We start from the raw sequence: 17,764 nt of genomic DNA, 5'->3' as shown, positions 1-17,764 counted from the left end.
AAGACCAAGCAATCAGTCTTTTATTGAAATTAAAAACATTAAAGAAGTTAATATGTATCTAATCTTTGGTTTTAATTTTAGAATTCAAATTTAATTGTGTTTTTATATCAGTACCAATTGACTCAAGTGGCAATGCTATGTCGGTAACGTTGAGATTCATTCCCCAGTAATCGATAAAGTAGTCTAACGTTGAACTCCACCTTTCTCATAGCTTCCTTTACTAAATCCTCTTATCGAAATAAGGGATATTAAATTATCTTAATCAAACAACTAATACACGCAACTAATCTTGAGATTCGTGTTTCTGGGCTTTGTATACGTATATTATAAGCACGTGATCTGACTACATAACTATTAATACATCGAAATTCGTAACATATTCTTTGTACAGTAGAATAAAGAGACACTCGAGTAGTTCCTACGTTGTGCGAACTGCTCAGATAAATTAAGAGCTTGGTTCGGTTTGAAGATAATGGTCAGTATCAAGCATCTAATCGAAGAGTGTGGCGAGTGCTTTTTCTTCATGACATCTCTCTCAAGCGGAACGATTCATTCGAGCAGACCGTATACACATTTTGCCAAATGACAGAACGGGCATATTTTCGTTGGCGTGTTCGTTTCAAGAAGTACGTAATAATTTTCCTAATCCTCCGGCAACGTGATAGATGCGTCCACATTGGTTTTAAATAATGATATTAAATTTATCATTAGTTTTGTGATCACATTGTCTTAGTAGGATCGTGATACTTATAACTAATGCTACTTTAGTATTACATCAATGGAATTTGCAACAAGTAAAACAGCAACATTATACAATTTCATTTGTTATCACAAAAATATATTTCGTCAAATTATACTTTTGTCCTTTACGATTTAAACTATGTATAAACAAAAAAGTCAGCATATGTTACGTGTTTGAAGAATTTCATTATAATTTGAATCTCGAAACTTTCCGCACAAGATCCTACCTTATCGAAACTATCGATTATTGCTTTCTTCTACTTATTTTTTATCGAAGTTGATTCGTACGCGAGGATACAGAGGAAAACAGAAGAATAAAACCGACGAACAATCTGCAAAATCATAGATTACCAGTAATCAAATTTGTACGTGTTGGTGTTCACAGATGATTACGAGTATTATGCAGGATGTACCTAAACACGAATTACAAATCGATATATAATTTTATTCTCTCGGAAGAAAAACAAATGAAAAACATGTACATACAATACAATATAATACAATACAACACAATACAATATAATACAATACAATACGTTTTTACAAACCTTGATTTTATGAAAAATGACTTTGAAAATATATACGTTGTGTATGCATGTAATCAAACTGATTTAATGAATCATGTTTGGATGTAATATAGCATTAATTTATAATTACGAAAAAGTATTGAAATAATAAGTTACGTTTTCCTGAAAACCATTAATCTGTAACTATAACGTAAGTATCATGACAATGATAAGCGAAGTCACACTTGTAAGATTACTAGTCGAACGTGCGCGTGTCATATGTCTTTTTGAACTTGATTTTCTCGAAAACAAAGTTTGCACGACAAAATTTAATTCTACATTCTTATTTATTTATTTTTTTAAGGAATCGTGTATATTGTATACTTTGCGACACCCTGTATAGATGACTCGGTAATAAAGGTTAGGCGTCGTCACAGAAGAACGTGGCGGGTAATCACGCTGTGTGAAAAGAGGATCTGTACCATTTTTGAATATTGTGCTTTTAAGACGTGTTTTCGAGTCTGTTGGTATCGCTGCTGGTGTATTTCGAACTGACGAACAGCGTGTATAAGTAGAATTTCGATCTAAGAGCGAACAAGTCCGTGGGCCAGAGAAATATCAAAATGGTGGCCGTACGACACGGGTGATGTGTATGCAGATATTCGAGTGCATTGTAATTTCAGGAGAAACGCGTGTGAGCACGCAACATATTGTAAAATGGGGGACCCGAAGGCTCAGCATGGTACACAGGAGATGAAAGGCTGGCTATTTAAATGGACTAATTATTTAAAAGGTTACCAACGAAGATGGTTCGTCCTGTCAAATGGCCTACTGTCGTATTACAGGTAGTTTCCTACGTGTCAGTACGCTTCATGTTAATTACTTCACCTTTAGCCACGTATAAAGTCATACTAAAAACCGATGCGATCAGTTCTCATATTTTTCAAATGTCACTTTGCGCCGGTTTTTATCCCGTAATTCTGTTGGTTTTTTGCAACAGTACAACAATAACAATCATTGGAAAGTTTAAACATGATATGGAGTTGTTCCCTTTCTGAAGTCTGGTGTCAATTCTTATGCTTTCAATGTATCTACTGTTTTATAAAATGATAACTTTATGTTGGTTTTCTATTGAAATGTAATTTGAAGAGAAACAATATTAAAACTTTGTAGGTATAACCTTTATTGTCCATCTGGTAGATAACTACATAGTAACATTGACTTTTGTCTATAATATTTTACTTGAGATAAAACCGAAGAAAAGCATATTTCCAATGAAACTAGCTTTCATTTATGTATATTATATTAATTTAACTTACTTAGACACGTAACTTAGCTTTTTCGCAATTTTACATTTAATTTCCTCTGTGTTCTGAAAATTACATTGACAATTCAATTATTAATCCAAATCTAATAGATACGATATAGAGCGTTACAACTTCTTACGAATCGATACTAAATGCGAATCTGTGTATACATTCTTGTATAGCATAATATACAAATTTTGTATTTGCATTCAAGCATAGCATAAACATCATTAAATACGCATCGTAGATAATAGGAAGGTAGATTAAGACATTGAAAAAACATAGAGAACAGTTTTGTATCGTGTATTTAATATAGCGACGAATAGTATTTATGATTCTGTCAGTGCCCTAAACAATTTATATAGAGAGTATAATACGTAAAGTACCGTACTAAACATTTAACAGTTTAAAAGTGCATGTATATAAGCAGCCAGTACAGGCTCGGTTGTGCATACTGTGATCGTTACAGTTTGTCCAAATATTCTTAACGGAATCTAATCATAGTTTCATCGGAGACTCATGTTTGCATATTTCATACTTCTCCATTTTAGTCCGAGTTAACATCCTGAGCATGTATATGCTGCAGAACGTGAATCGTGAAATTCTAATACCTCTTAAAATTCGCGTTGAAATATTTTAAAGCATCTGAGAACATCGGTCATGAAGAGCAGCGTATTTTTGTATATATAACTCGCTTACATTTATCACACGCATCAGAGAAGATTTATTGCATATTTGCCTTCTATTCTTTTCAAACACGGTGTAAGACTTTTTCGTTGGATTATTTATAATGTTAGCTTCGTTATACTTTGCCACGAAAGAGCCATGAAATACTGCTCGGAAATCATTTATCGCGTACAATATAGTTCTCGATCAATCTCGTGAAAAAAGATCGCACTCCCACGATAGTAATTATCGATCGTGGATGCAGGCGATACACGCTCTGACAAATACGCGTGGTTATATTATACATATACGCGAGGAAATTCCACTATTCCGTTTCTTTATATTTAGAACATCCGCGTTCCCTGACAACACGCAATTGCCTCGATCTTCTTTTTGATTTTCCGCTTGGCACACTTGTGTGATTTGAGTTTGCAATGCTTTTCCAAATCGCAAAAAAAAAAACAAAAAGAAATTACAGAATGTTCTGCGAATTTTGATTTTCACGCCTAAAACGTGAACGTCAAGAAGGCTTCTCGCACAAAAATGTGTACACGCAACGCACGAACGCGGTGGTGTTGCACCGTTGCAGTTCGAAGAGAGAGAAAAAGAGAGAGAGAGAGAGATAGCGTGGTAGATCAACGGCTATTAAGAAAAAGAGAAAGAAAATTGTATATCCGATCTGACGGCAAACGTGGCCTCAGGAGAATCCGCGTAGGGCCGAACAAGAAAGTGAGAAAGAAACTTTTTTCTTTCAACGAAAGTAAAATACCACTTTGCTACAGTATTACACAATGTGAACGGGGTCTATTTGTTTTATGGATTGTTTAGGGCTGAACCAACAGGGGGGCCAAAGATATCAACACGACGCAAGCGGAAGGCTGGCAGAGCCTCCGAGTAAGTAACATTCTCGAAAAAAAAGCCGAAATATCCTGACTCTTCTCTAAATCAAACTTGTAATTAAACAGACAAAGACGATGTTGGAGTTTCATTCTCATTTCATTTATATAGTCCTTGCCTACCATATTACTTATATATACGTAAACATTAGTGCTACATTATTAATACAATATCGTCAATGTTCCTAATAATTTTGACTTGCTTCCTTACCCACTTCTTTTATCTCGCCATCGGTGTTGTATCTCTAATATTTATAAACGATACCTTCCCATCCGACTCCGAATATTGTTTATCTTCGTTAAATTTTACCGCCAGTTACGCCGAAGAGAAGAAGGAGAACGTAACATTTTATATTATTTTATGTTTTTTATATGTACATACACACGTGCATATATATATATATATATATATAGATATAGTGTTTTATATATATATATATATATATATATCCGTGTTACGCGTAATATTGGACACTGCTTGATTTTGTTGTTAGTTCCAGTTACGTTCAGGATGTATCCTGAAGATTTTTGGGGTCTAAAGCTTTTACTCGCCGGTTGGTAATGTTCCAAGAATTAATTATAGTAGCAATAGGTAACCCAGTGTCAACAGAGACTTTGTTTATCCTTTGACTTTAGTTGTCAATTTTTCTCGCTTTCGGTTTCTCAAGGTGACCTTGAGTTTCGACGAAACAAACCGTGTAGAATTCAATAATCGTGTAAAAGGATACAATGTCACCTTGAAAACTGAAAACGAAATTGCTCTTCCACACTGATAAAAAAAATGGAATAGAGTAGATATACAGTATCTCGTAATTAATTTTTATCGCACTTTTCGAACCGCGGGTTAGTAAAAGCAACAACCTTTTGAAATGCACTGCACAATGGTTCGATACGATACGATTTATGTTACATGTAATATTGTGTCAAAGTCATTTTCATTCGATCGTGTCCACGTCGTGCACAGATCGATATTTAACCGATCGGCAAAATAAAATATGTTCACGCTTTCTATTCGTTCTCGGTCATTTTCAAACTCGACGAACCGTTTCGAACCGTGTCCTTCGTCGATGTCTCATTTATTTGCACCGTTTTTGTTTGGTACTGTGTTTCACACCTGTCCTCCAAGAGATCCCGTAAATTTTCTGCAATCGGTCGAAACTTAAAATACACACATACATACATTTTACTGAGGAAACGCATTGAGAAATACTTACCGATCGTGCAATACGAATAATTTTGCGAATCAGACAGTCGGCAATTGGAGAACAATATGCAATAATAATTTCTGACCGCGTTAGCATGACCATGAATTGTTCCTTTCGCAGAGATACGAAGTTCTCGATCCCTTGCGTGTTAGATTTAATTCCATCGACCCTCAAGTGCATGTTCATGATCCGCGAGCTATCTGTCCCCCTTTTCTCGATCATCAGGCAGACACTCGAGCATTGTTTCTGTTTCTCTCTGTTTTCTTTTTTTTTTTTGTTTTTTTTTTTTTTTGTTTTGTTTTTAGTCATTTCTACGCACGAAATTGTATATGGATACCCTTTGAGTGTAGATCGCGTAAGAGCGGTGGCGTGTCGAATAATAATGGTAATGGGACTTGCTTAAAAGAGTAATTGATTCCGCTAATATTTTACACTTCGTTTCCTGCGCTCTAATGCATATACACCAACGGTGTCACAGATTAACGCAGACTACCGTATTCATTTAGTCGTTACGATGCACAGGGTGCAAAGAAACTCTAGGTACAAGCAATCGGGGATTGATGCCACTGAAAGAAAAAAGTATCAATGAAATTGGTCGGATCAAAGACAGTCAATTGGCCGCTCAAGGCCACTCAGGTAGTTATCCCCACTGTATCGTTTAACAGTCCCCCCTCCAACACTCTGTCTCTCGCCGGTACGTCCCGCCCCTTGTACTACGTGAACCCAGAGGGCGTGTGCTTTCAAGTTTGCGCTTATTGTCTCCGAAATATAAAAGGCTTCTGTAATTTTGAGCGGTTAATTAAATTTCATCCGACTTCAATAATACAATCTCAGGGATGTTCAGCTTTAGATAGTTTCCCGGTCGATAATCGAGCGAGATCAGTCCCCGAATTTTTTTACTTGTAGTTTATTTACATCCTGTATATATGTTACGGTGAAAGTATTCCCCGTTCGGTGATCGTATAAAGTCTCCGGGGCAATTTTGCGAAATTGCTGGTAAATTGGTCCGTCTTTTCGTACAATTAGCCGTGATTTTGTAAAATCACGATAATAGGCCAGCTCCAGACCTGGGCAAGATACGTCTCACCAGTGGTAAACGATGAACCCGTTAGTATCGATGTTCGAGGATCGGTGTATGGTATCACCGACGATCTGATTTTTAGTAACTCTTTCACGGTAACATGTGTGTACATTATTCTCTGGGCGAATCGGAAGCTGTTTCTTTGGCTTGAATAAATCTCCGACTTGTGAACGTAGCAAGCGACTTATTGCAAACTCACGTCTGTCTTTCTCTGTGTCATACGGTTTTCCAGCGGCTGAGGGATCTGTCCGCGGAACTGTCGCGTTTCATTTTCTCTGTTTAGAAATCCTGCGGAGATGTGTCACACGTGCCGCGGCATGATATCCTTGCACGGGGCCTTAATACACACCGTGGACGCTTGCACGTTTATTGTGAGCAACGGTGGTACGCAAACCTTCCATATCAAGGCAGCGACGGAGGTAGAACGCCAACAGTGGGTCACGGCTCTCGAGTTAGCGAAGGCCAAGGCCATTCAAGCCATGGAATCTGGTTTGTATGACAAAAGCATTATTTTTCTTTTTTTTTTCTTTTTTTTTTTTTTTATCTACCTTTATTGGAACTAATCGCTTGAAAATTAGCATCAGAGGGAAGGTGAATACGGCGTAATCGATACGATTGATGAGAAGCAGGAATCTAAAAAAGAAAAAAAAAATGAACGTAGGAGTTTCGACAGTTGAGCGTGTTTAACTTTAAATAGTAATTAGTAAATACTCGAGTAGATAGCCAGTTTGCTCGTATGTAATCAAATTTCTCAAGGGAACGTCCACGTATTGCATGGTCGGCTCAATTGATAGATCAATTCAAACCAATTCAATCGATGAATCTAAAACAAGAAAGATTGTGAGATCGACACTTGGACCATGACAGAGTTAGGCATATTCGCGTGAAATAGTAAATAACACTCGGGTGAATAGTGATATTATTTGTAAACAATTAAATACTTTTAGAATACATCTGGGAGTAATCTTGGCAGAGAACTGGTCCCATTGGTGGAGAACTGTTCTAACAAGAAAAAAAAAGAATTTGAGTCCTGGATCGAGACAACATTGCTTATATTTCATTCATAGAATATCAATGGCGAATAAATAAATAGTTCAGGACAAATCTTTTATCGAACAATGCTTAATTCTGGTTCAAAGAACCATGTGACTGATTCTTTCTTTCCTGATATCGTAATGGGTGCGATTTCTCAGCAAGAATCAATTCTTAACTTCAGCAATGAACCTATTAACACTTTGCAGACTGTATAGCATAGCATTAAAGGCAATTGCCCACAGCAACTCTTATAAGAAGTATAGTCCGCGACAAAAAGATAGGTTCGCTCATTTTTATTTATTCCACGCTACTGAATCATCACATAGTTATTACTTATGATTACAATCGCGGTGTTATTTAACAGAAACAATATGTCTTTAGATTTTACGATTTACAAAGAATGTTATACAAATACGAGTCTCGTTGAAAGACACACAAAGATAGATTGGTATGAAATAATTAATGTAATTATTGATATTAAAGTTGCATTGCCTTATTAATATAACAGTCTAATTGACGAAAAAAGTCAATTCGTTGTGCTATCGTACAATATTTTAATAATATTTATAATTCATTTATCGATGAAAATCGTCTGTTTCTCGATTGTATTCATTTAGGGTGATCGAGATGACAAGCTTAATTTCCTTATTTCTTAATCTTTGAACCACTGATCAATTATGCGAGCAGTATGAATCATTCGATGTCCTGTTGAAATGTAAAGTCATCGACTCTAGCCATTTGAAAAAATTGTGATTTTAATTCATAAAGCATGTTTTTATACATTATAGAATTTACTTTAGTGTCTAAAAAGATTGCTATTATTATTACTTTATTGTCTAATTTTTTTTTTTTTCTCATAAAAATTAAATTCTTTTTTCCTTTTTTAAATCATGGTAGTAATATGAGAAGCCATTTTGGACATTGTAGATTAAATTTCTTTTGTCCGAAAATATCATTTTTATGGAACTGAACATACATTTCGAAACAGTAAACTAAACGTTATAACGTAGAAATACACCCATAATGAAGTAAAATTATAATTTTTTGAAATTCATATTTCAATAAGACAATGCACGCATTCATACTACTCGCATAATCGATCAGTGGTTCGAAGATCACGAAATAAGCTCGGTCACTCGACATGAATATAATGCAGAACTTCTGGGAACTTCACTTAAGAAGCAATTATAAGAATAACAGGCAAATTTTATCGATAAATGAATTAAAAATCGCAATTGAAGAATGTTAGAGAAATATTGAACAGAATGATACTATTAAAAAATTGTACGATAACGTTCCAGATTGAATTTTTTAACAAGAATTCATAGTAAATGTACATATATTAAAATAAAGAGAATGCAACTTAAATATTGATGTTTCGTAAAATCTAAAAGTACATTCTTTCTGTTAAATAATATCGCGATTACATACATGAGAAATAATTATATTAATATAATTATTTATATTATATAAACGAAAATTAGCGAAACTATCTTTCTGCCGCGGACTGTATATCGTTGAGAGTCAATACATTTTTTCACACAGTAGTCAATGATCTATATGAACGAAATACAATTAAATAACAGATCGAATTATCCTTAGTCACAGATTACGACTTCTTTTTGGTAACAAACTTCATAGAATTCGTTTCTTTCTATTCGAATTTTTACGCAGAATGAGTTTTCGCGACGACACTTTACGTACTCCGTATTGTATGTCAATTTTAACTCATTAAAAAATATAATAGCGCTACGTCAGCAGCTGTCAAGAGATAATTAACAATAGCCGTACACCTCGAAGTTACTTTGATTTTTTAAAACGGATCTCGAAAGTTATCTTAGCATCTCGGTCTGTTAAGGTTCTTAGTGTATTGATCTTTCTGTACGATCATAAAATTAAATATTTTTTCATGCTTCACTCTTTCGATTACCGTGCAAATTGAGTGTTCTGATAAAAGATAACGCACAAGGAAGTCACCGTGATAAATGAAACGAAGAAAGGAAACACGGTATATGTTAAATACAGTTGCATTTAAATTTATCTTTTTACGTATCGATGCTTCTTAAATCGGATTAGATACTTTGTTTAATAAATTAACGAAAATTCGTTATTGTTCGACGTGTTCCTCCGATCTTACATTATCTGCATCGATCTATATGTCATAATACAATACAGATGGACTCGGTTCACTTGATCGTTCGTTTTACCAACACGAATGCGTTGATGTAAGATCGAGTCACGGTTACGCTGTCGATCATTGTACAGCTTTCATAGTTCGAGGAATTAATAATAATTGCTCGACTCAAATTTCCTTTCTATATTATACTCACTCTAAAGAATTCAATTGCTACGAACGGTGCCTATATTTGCCATTAAAAGCATTTCTAGTATATAATTACGGATAACGTTAAAACAGCTACATTATGTAAAGTACACTTTGTTCTAGAAGAAGAGGAGGAGGAGTTTCAAGATAATGACAGTCAAAAGACAGAACAAGTATCCGTGATAAAAGACTTGTCCAAACGCTTGGAAGACTTGCAGGCATGCAACGATTTAATAAACAAGAAAGGAGCTATGCTTCAGCGTGCTTTAAACGACCTTGAATCACTTGAATCTCCATCACCAGAATTAGCGGCAAAAATAAAAACAGTTAGCGAACGGGCCACACTTTTTCGTATCGCGGCCGGTGCTATGGTTAACGTAAGTTGAAAGACTCTCGTTAATACTAATTTACGGATGAAAATTTCTGTCAAGCAAGGTATAACGAACCCTTTTGCTGCGGAAAACATTGCAGCGATTTGCCACAGGATGTTTGCCGTATACAAAGGACAATCGCAAAGACTAATAGAGAATCCTGGTCTATTATGGTCCAATAATTCAGTTTATAATGCTATTGGTTTGTAACTATTTGTATAGTGACTGTAGCAAATGTTGTTTGTGTGACTAAACTGAGCCATAGCAGAGGAGTTCACCATGATTTAAATCTTAAACTCAATTAAGTTACTAATCCTCTTACGCACAGCAAAGCGATAGAGTAATTGAAATACTCTACATTGTATTCTAATTTCTGCATGAATGGACCATGTTCTATTCATAGACAGGTCCAATATAGATGAATAGTATGCATCTTTACTTTGTAAACTTCTCATAATCTGTTCTTATAATGCTGCTGCATTTAATAATACATTGCAGATAGACGATGAAGGTAACAGTCGCGTAGAAAATAGAACATGTTGTGATTTCAGACGAGCAATGAGTATTTGCAGTTAGCCCAGCAGCAAGAACCGAAGTGGAAGAAGATGCTACAGCACGAGCGGGATCAGAAGGTGCGGATAGAGAAAATGGTTGAACAACTGGCAAGGCAGCATTCCCACCTAGAAGAGGCTGCACAGCATGCCATTCCCTCAGCGGCTCCAGCAGGGGGTCACAGATCTTCGCGTAATTTAATTTAAAACATTCTCTTTTTCCTTTAATACGACTAGTACCGTAATTGATATTTCAAAGCAACGTTACGTGCTCTTACATACGGTAACGTCAAAGAAATACGTACCTCAGTATTTGTTCATTGTTTATGCTGTGCTGAGCTTTTTACTTTGTACATTGTCTACAATTTTGTAACAATGATCCGCTTTTAATGAAAAATGTATGTAAAATACATCATCACGTGCGTATGCCTGCTGCCAGTTGGTTCGCAAAATTCATGGGTGATGGGTACTGTATTTATGACACGATAATGCACAGCCGCATATTTTATTTCACAAGGCACGTTTTATACGCTTTCCTGTGGCACGTGCGTTTGAACTTTCGCGCCTTTATGTGCTTTGCCGCTCTTTAACCAGATGGCAGTTGCGAAACCCTACTTGATATGAAAGATGTCTGACTTGATAGTAGCTCACGATCTATGCATGCAAAGTTGACTGTATAGCATATTACGGATGTATACTGACGCTTGCATGTATGTACACATACACGCATACATAGATAGATAGATAGATGTACACATATACACTGATGTGCTGTCGTTCTCCTAAGCTTGGCGCTTAATCAGGCTCAGATGGCCTTGCAAACCGCTGTTCCGTGCGAGTTTTTCTGACACTATAATTCTTCCGTGATTCTACCGCGTTAAATTCAATGTGATAAATTTTGAGTTAGCTATCGGCAATTTCGATGCTTGCGTTTGAGAGAGGGTTAATGAAGGAGATGTTAAACCGATAACGAAACGGGGCAAAGAGAAGAAATCTTGTCATTAAATCCTAACGGTTCGCAGCTTCAGTTAAGATTTAGCAAGATTCAAATATATGAAAGCCTCCGTATCAATTTCGGGATATGACATATAACTTGATGTGCGATACATTGATACCTGTACAAATTTTCGTTTTTGTACGAGCACCTTTAACAATTTGTCATCCGTTACTTTGATTGATACTGCAGGTGTGGACCGAGATTGGGGGGGTAAATGACAAACACCATTTAACGATAGCAGTTATCATCACCACAATTTAATCGGTTAGAAAGGGGAGTGCTGTGATTAATCGTAAGAAGGGGAGGAATTAAACGATGTACTTATAGAGAAGCAAAGTGAAATGATAAATTCGAGATATTCAGTGATTAAATAGGCGAATTTGGCTTACGTTTCGTCCCATTATGTTATATTTCCTTATTGGCGCGAAATCGCTATTTTCATTGCGTAACGGTATTGATAATATCTGCGGTGGTTTGTGTGTCACGTATTCGTATTTTATCGTTAATCTTAGCGGCCAAAGTGACTCACAGCACGTGAAGGTTTTCTCCATTTTGAATTCTGAACTTCATTGCAAGGTTGTAATTAAATAACTCTTCCCTTGGTCAGCTTTAATTTCGTTTATTTTACACGTGTGTGCGCGCGCGATCAGTTTCTGATTTGATTAATTGATAGACTAAAGTAAATAAAATTGTTTGTTGTTACAGATACAGCAGCTACAACTTCTCCATCAGAAGACGAAGAGGATAATGTAGAATTTTATGATGCACAGGAATCAGACACTTTCACATTAAGTATTCCTGCTACAAGCAATGCTAGAGATCGAACTGATTCTCAGGGTAGTGATGATGGCTCTAGTTCAGAAGGAGATCAAACAACTTTGCCTATATCAGATAATGCCGGTTCAAACAACTTTCTTATTGTGACCGATTCCACTGTAGTACAATCATCCACCGCTGTTGAAAATACTGACAATCTGGACAATGTAAGTAGATATTGCTTATTCTTTAATCATTAAACAAAGGATGCTTATACAGGATGGATTTATCTATGAGTAATATGTGAATTATGCTTGTTACTTATAATACTACAATATCAATTGTTCAGTGTATTCTGTATATCCTGAGTTTAGTAGTACCAAAAGTATGTTTTGTCTTTGATAATATTGTGTTTACATTCGATACTTTATAATAGACAACTTGGCAAACCAATAATGGCAGCAGTGGCAGCTCCGGGGTGACAGGTTCTAAAAAAAAGCGAAGAACTAGGGTACCTGAAAAACCAAATTATCCGTTAAATTTATGGAGTATCATGAAAAATTGCATCGGTAAAGATTTATCAAAAATTCCAATGCCTGTTAATTTTTCTGAGCCACTTAGTATGCTTCAACGGCTTACAGAAGATTATGAATATGCAGATATTCTTGACAGGTATGTTTAATTTTAATTCTTATTAAATTGTTATATACATATACATAATTTTATTTAGAAGAAAAAAAACTATATTTGGTTAAATTTAAAATAGGGCAGCAGAGTGTACAGATAGCTATGAGCAAATGGCTTATGTTGCTGCATTTACTATATCCAGCTATTCCACAACTGCTTCCAGAACTGGCAAACCTTTCAATCCATTATTAGGTGAAACGTTTGAATGTGATCGTGTTGATGATTTAGGATGGCGAGCAATTTCAGAGCAAGTGTCTCATCATCCACCGATGCTAGCGCAGCATTGCGAGGGACGAAAGTGGCGTTGTTGGCAAGAATTTACCATGGCGTCTAAATTCCGTGGAAAATATCTTCAAGTAAATTTTATAACTTACAACATTTTGTTCTTAACATTCAATGAATTTCTCATAATTTCACACATTGCAAAATAATAACAATATAATAAAATATAATATAAAAATAATAAAATATATATTTAACCATTTATATGTCAATGTAGGTAATACCATTAGGAACTGCTCACCTTGAAATGGAGGGTGGTATGCAACACTATACATGGCGAAAAGTCACAACCACTGTTCACAACATTATAGTAGGAAAATTATGGGTTGATCAAAGTGGTGACACAGACATTGTGAATCATAAAGAAGGTATAAAGTGCCATTTGAAGTACACACCGTATTCGTATTTCTCAAGGGATAGTCAACGTAAAGTGAAGGGAATAGTTATGAATTCAAATAATGAAGTAAAATGGGTAGTACAAGGTACATGGGACACAAAGATAGAAATTGCTCCTGTGATTAGTACGTCTGGTACACTAGACAATCAAGTATATAAAACAGGGCCTTATATACTCGCTTGGAAGCGTCGTATGCCGGCGTAAGTATTTAATAAAATAACGACTTATATTGAAAATAAATCATAATATTAATATCAAAATTATGTTTATTTGTTTTTACAGTGAAGACTCATATAAGTATTACAATTTTACGGAACTAGCTTGTCAACTTAACGAGCCTGAAGAAGGAATAGCGCCTACAGATTCCCGATTTAGGCCTGATCAAAGATTAATGGAAAATGGTCAGTGGGATGAAGCAAATGCGGAAAAGCTTCGGTTAGAGGAGAAACAGAGACTTGTTCGACGCGCTCGAGAACACGAAGCTGAGAAAGCAGCTACTCAAGGTATTATCAAATATTTTTTATAATAGTTTAAAAAGTAGATTAACATAGTTATATAATATATTCTGATGTTTTAAAAAAAGCACCACTAAATGTTTCAATTAATATTAGGTTTACCATACGAAGCTTATGAACCACAATGGTTCAAAAAAGAACAGGATCCGTACACAGACAGTTTATGCTACGTATATGGTGGCGAATATTGGAAGTGTAAGAGTAAAGGTGATTGGTCGCGGTGCCCAGATATATTTTAGCTTATTATATAATTGTATCAATTAATCATGTGACCGCCAATATACAGTGCAGAAATGTTTGGATTTGTTTCAAGTGCAGATAGTCGATATTAGAAATCACTTTCGTGAAGATCATTGCTTCTGAGAAATGCCGGCGTGATAGTGGGACTGTTAGGGGACATGGTTTAGACAGTACTTCTTCCAATGAACTGGTCAAAGTTGGCATTCTGACACATAAGATAAGCGTTTCGTAGTATATCATCGCCCCTGTTCTACATATCCTTCTGTCTATATTATCACTGCATCTCCCTCATTTACCTACTTTTTCTAAACAACCAGAACATTACTATGTTCAGTCCACATGGCCCAATTAATGCTTTTGCATACAACTTTTGTATAGACTTAACAATTTTCTGTACATGTCATTAGGCTCCGCCGCTAGGTTGAACATATTTAATAATACATTCGCAAAGAAATCCAGATACTATTAATAAGCAAATAAATCGCAAGAGTTTTTGTTACTTCAGTTTAAAACTGAGATAGCAATAAGATCAATAATTTTTATGACAAATGCATCGGTGGTGATCAAAATCACAATTAACTGGGAGTAAATAAGCAAGTCAATCACAAGAATCCACTTAATGCTAATACAGTATTCATAATTTGTTTTCAAACGAATTTAGACGTAACCGAATTTTTTTTATAGAAACGGTACTGACTGTAAGTTTTGACGAGATCGATCGTAAACACCAATTTCGAGAAATTACTATAGCTATCTGATACAATGGTTATTACGTATCCATCGCGACAAGTACTTACATAGACTATTAAAGATGTATTTTCAATGCTTGATGCGATGCTGGAAATATTTAAATTAATTAAAAAACAAAACGTAGAAAAAATTTTTGATAGTATTGCTGAGTAAGTCAGAAAAATAAGAAGTAATCGCGTTGTATGTGTCTAAAAGCCTTATTGAATTATTTAAAAATAGATACGGTAGGCGACGCGTTTTTTTCATATTGATCATTTACACGTGTGTTGCGGCCAGACTGTTCACTCGACTGCCACGTCTTAGCCTTTATAAGAAAAAGATTGGATAAGAGGCGGCATTCGTTACATTGATGCGACAATCTGTAACCGCTATGAAGAAATGTTCCTGCGGATAAGCGTTTGTAACAACGAGAGTTCGATGCGTTGAGGCATTCGTCTCAACTTGTTTAATGATCCATACGAAAGTCGTGTGTACTGTAGAGCGTGCAAATATGGGAAAGAATAAACAGATGGTAATGGGTACGCTTCCAAATTTCTGCAATTTTCCGTGCAGATGTAGACACTGAATGTTCCACAACTTTAGGCTGGTTGCCTATACTAGCCTAATTACTAATACACTCCGTCGAGCTAATGTTACAAAGTATAATCGATGTTAACGCAAGAAGAATGTAAAGAGAATTTAAAGTCACACCAGAGGGCTCATAAGTTGTAATACGTTGTTCTTTTTGGAGGACTCTCGAGAACTTGAAACAGTCGTTACAAACTAAATCCTTTTCCAAACTACAGTATGTAGACACGCACACATACACAGGTACAAAGCGCGCAATTGAGCGCAAATGATTTGCGTACGTACGTATGTATGTATGTATGTATGCATGTATGTATGCCCGTAAATGTACATATGATAATTAATAAAACCCATTGTACATCCCTCTTATGAGCACATCGTAAAGTTGTTCCGTTCATAGTGTTTGTATATTGACAATTATATAATTCCAGTCTGTATAGGGCGATATTGAACGGAACACCTAGCTTGCAACCAATGTTTACAATGATTGTTATGATTAAGTATTTGGCTGTATTATAATTTTAATAGATGATAATAATCGGATATATCTGTATACATATAAATACAAGTTAACTATACAAATAAATAATTTAAAGAGATTATGATAATGCGGATAGAACAGACATTTGGATTACATAGTGCTTGTACATTAGCTATTCGTGTGGAACGACAAAATACAAATGCTTCGCTACAAAAAAAAAAGGAAACGAAAATATCTTTGTAGCATTCACATGATTGCCTTTCGGCATCTCCTATGTAATACCCGTTGGTCGCACAAATGGTGCAATTATTTATACGATAAATAACCTAGTAGCCTTTTGTTCCATCGAACAAATTGTATTGATTTATTGTAACAAATTAAAAAAACGATCTTGAACGGGTAATGTTTATCGTGAAATATTTATTACTACCTACAGGTCGATCCACTCACCACAGTTGAAAATCGTAAATTGATATTTTGCGCGCTTTAAAATAGAGCTTCGAATATTTTTTCAGTTCAATTTTTATACCACGCCCGCAAAATCCCTGTGTAAACGATACTTAATCCTTTCCGATCCTGGATGAGTAAAATTCAGAGATGAATAAAATTTTCAGCGATCGTAAAAAAATTGTCATTAAAGATCTTCGAAGAAGAGCATCAGTGGAACATTTTATCGTAGGTAACAATTTTGTCAATGATTCTTGTTCGGTTCCATGTTTCTTGTTTCTAGTTCCATGTTCCGGCAAGCCATTGCGCGTCATCGATTTTATGACGTACGAGCAAAATATATTCTAGCATTCGTTATTTATCGTAATCAGCGACACAACAAGGCGATAGATACGCTATTTTCGTTGCTACCGTTTTACTGCACACTTTTAAACTTAACATTGCAGAAATATTATTTTAAAGAACGTTTTATATTATTTTACAGTTATTTCGTTTCTGATATACAATTATTTTATTTCGTTTCAAGAAATAATTTTAGAAGTAATGAAAATGTGTCCGCTATAATGAAATAACCAAATAGTTTAGCGTAAATATTTTATTTACATAGTAATGCCCTCAAATTAGAGTTCAATGTGTTGAAATGTGTTTACGTCAACTATCGCTTTCCCAAATTTATATACATACACGTTCTTGTTATCATACATGTACTAAAACTACAGACAACTGAATCATGAAAAAAATAATTATAATTTCATTGGTTATGAAATTAAAATGAATTTCAAGCATTAAATGGAATTGTCATTGTTTCTTTATCGATATGTGAGGTGGAAAAAATAATACGGTATCCATTATTTGAAGTTGTTAGTACTTTGAAATAAGCCGACATTTTGTGCGATACCAAATAACATTATCGCGAACAAAAGACCGAAACGTTATCTCTTATTTCAATTTCAAATGAAATTT

At 35.2% G+C, this 17,764-nt stretch overlaps 2 protein-coding genes across 7 annotated transcripts; one reads left to right on the top strand and one right to left on the bottom strand.

Moving 5' to 3' along the window:
• The first annotated feature begins 401 nt into the window (after window positions 1-401).
• On the top strand, window positions 402-16,757 carry Osbp (oxysterol binding protein). 6 transcript variants are annotated; one of them, XM_076321319.1, is made up of 12 exons: window positions 402-626; window positions 1,931-2,092; window positions 4,049-4,114; window positions 6,686-6,891; window positions 9,884-10,137; window positions 10,683-10,875; window positions 12,385-12,662; window positions 12,872-13,107; window positions 13,202-13,478; window positions 13,622-14,001; window positions 14,084-14,304; window positions 14,413-16,757. In XM_076321319.1, exons 1-12 carry the CDS (start codon window positions 583-585, stop codon window positions 14,553-14,555), a joined length of 2,460 nt encoding a protein of 819 aa, XP_076177434.1. In that variant the 5' UTR covers window positions 402-582; the 3' UTR covers window positions 14,556-16,757. The 6 variants fall into 6 exon arrangements, with proteins under 6 accessions (XP_076177434.1, XP_076177443.1, XP_076177462.1 ...); XM_076321328.1 differs by having other exon boundaries at window positions 403-626; window positions 9,887-10,137; XM_076321332.1 differs by lacking the exon at window positions 402-626 and adding an exon at window positions 1,511-1,658.
• Window positions 4,592-6,203, bottom strand: LOC143151890 (uncharacterized). The gene is made up of 2 exons (XM_076321381.1): window positions 5,331-6,203; window positions 4,592-5,258 (listed from the first exon to the last, which is right to left on the bottom strand). Exons 1-2 carry the CDS (start codon window positions 5,628-5,630, stop codon window positions 5,193-5,195), a joined length of 366 nt encoding a protein of 121 aa, XP_076177496.1. The 5' UTR covers window positions 5,631-6,203; the 3' UTR covers window positions 4,592-5,192.
• Window positions 16,758-17,764: the final 1,007 nt, after the last annotated feature.

Source organism: Ptiloglossa arizonensis, chromosome 1 (assembly GCF_051014685.1).
Source record: "Ptiloglossa arizonensis isolate GNS036 chromosome 1, iyPtiAriz1_principal, whole genome shotgun sequence".
Lineage (NCBI taxonomy): Eukaryota > Metazoa > Arthropoda > Insecta > Hymenoptera > Colletidae > Ptiloglossa > Ptiloglossa arizonensis.
Note: the sequence above shows the minus strand (reverse complement) of the source record. Positions and strands in the feature narration are given on the sequence as shown.

What these genes read in the sequence shown, in the direction of transcription:
- Osbp (XM_076321319.1), top strand. Translation starts at nt 583, where the DNA reads ATGACAGAACGGGCATATTTTCGTTGGCGTGTTCGTTTCAAGAA. An exon ending in AAGGCTGGCAGAGCCTCCGA is followed by an intron (nt 4,115 to 6,685) that starts GTAAGTAACATT and finishes TTCTCTGTTTAG; the next exon opens with AAATCCTGCGGAGATGTGTC. An exon ending in CGGCCGGTGCTATGGTTAAC is followed by an intron (nt 10,138 to 10,682) that starts GTAAGTTGAAAG and finishes TTGTGATTTCAG; the next exon opens with ACGAGCAATGAGTATTTGCA.
- LOC143151890 (XM_076321381.1), bottom strand. Translation starts at nt 5,630, where the DNA reads ATGACTAAAAACAAAACAAAAAAAAAAAAAAACAAAAAAAAAAAAGAA. An exon ending in TTATTCGTATTGCACGATCG is followed by an intron (nt 5,259 to 5,330) that starts GTAAGTATTTCT and finishes GACCGATTGCAG; the next exon opens with AAAATTTACGGGATCTCTTG.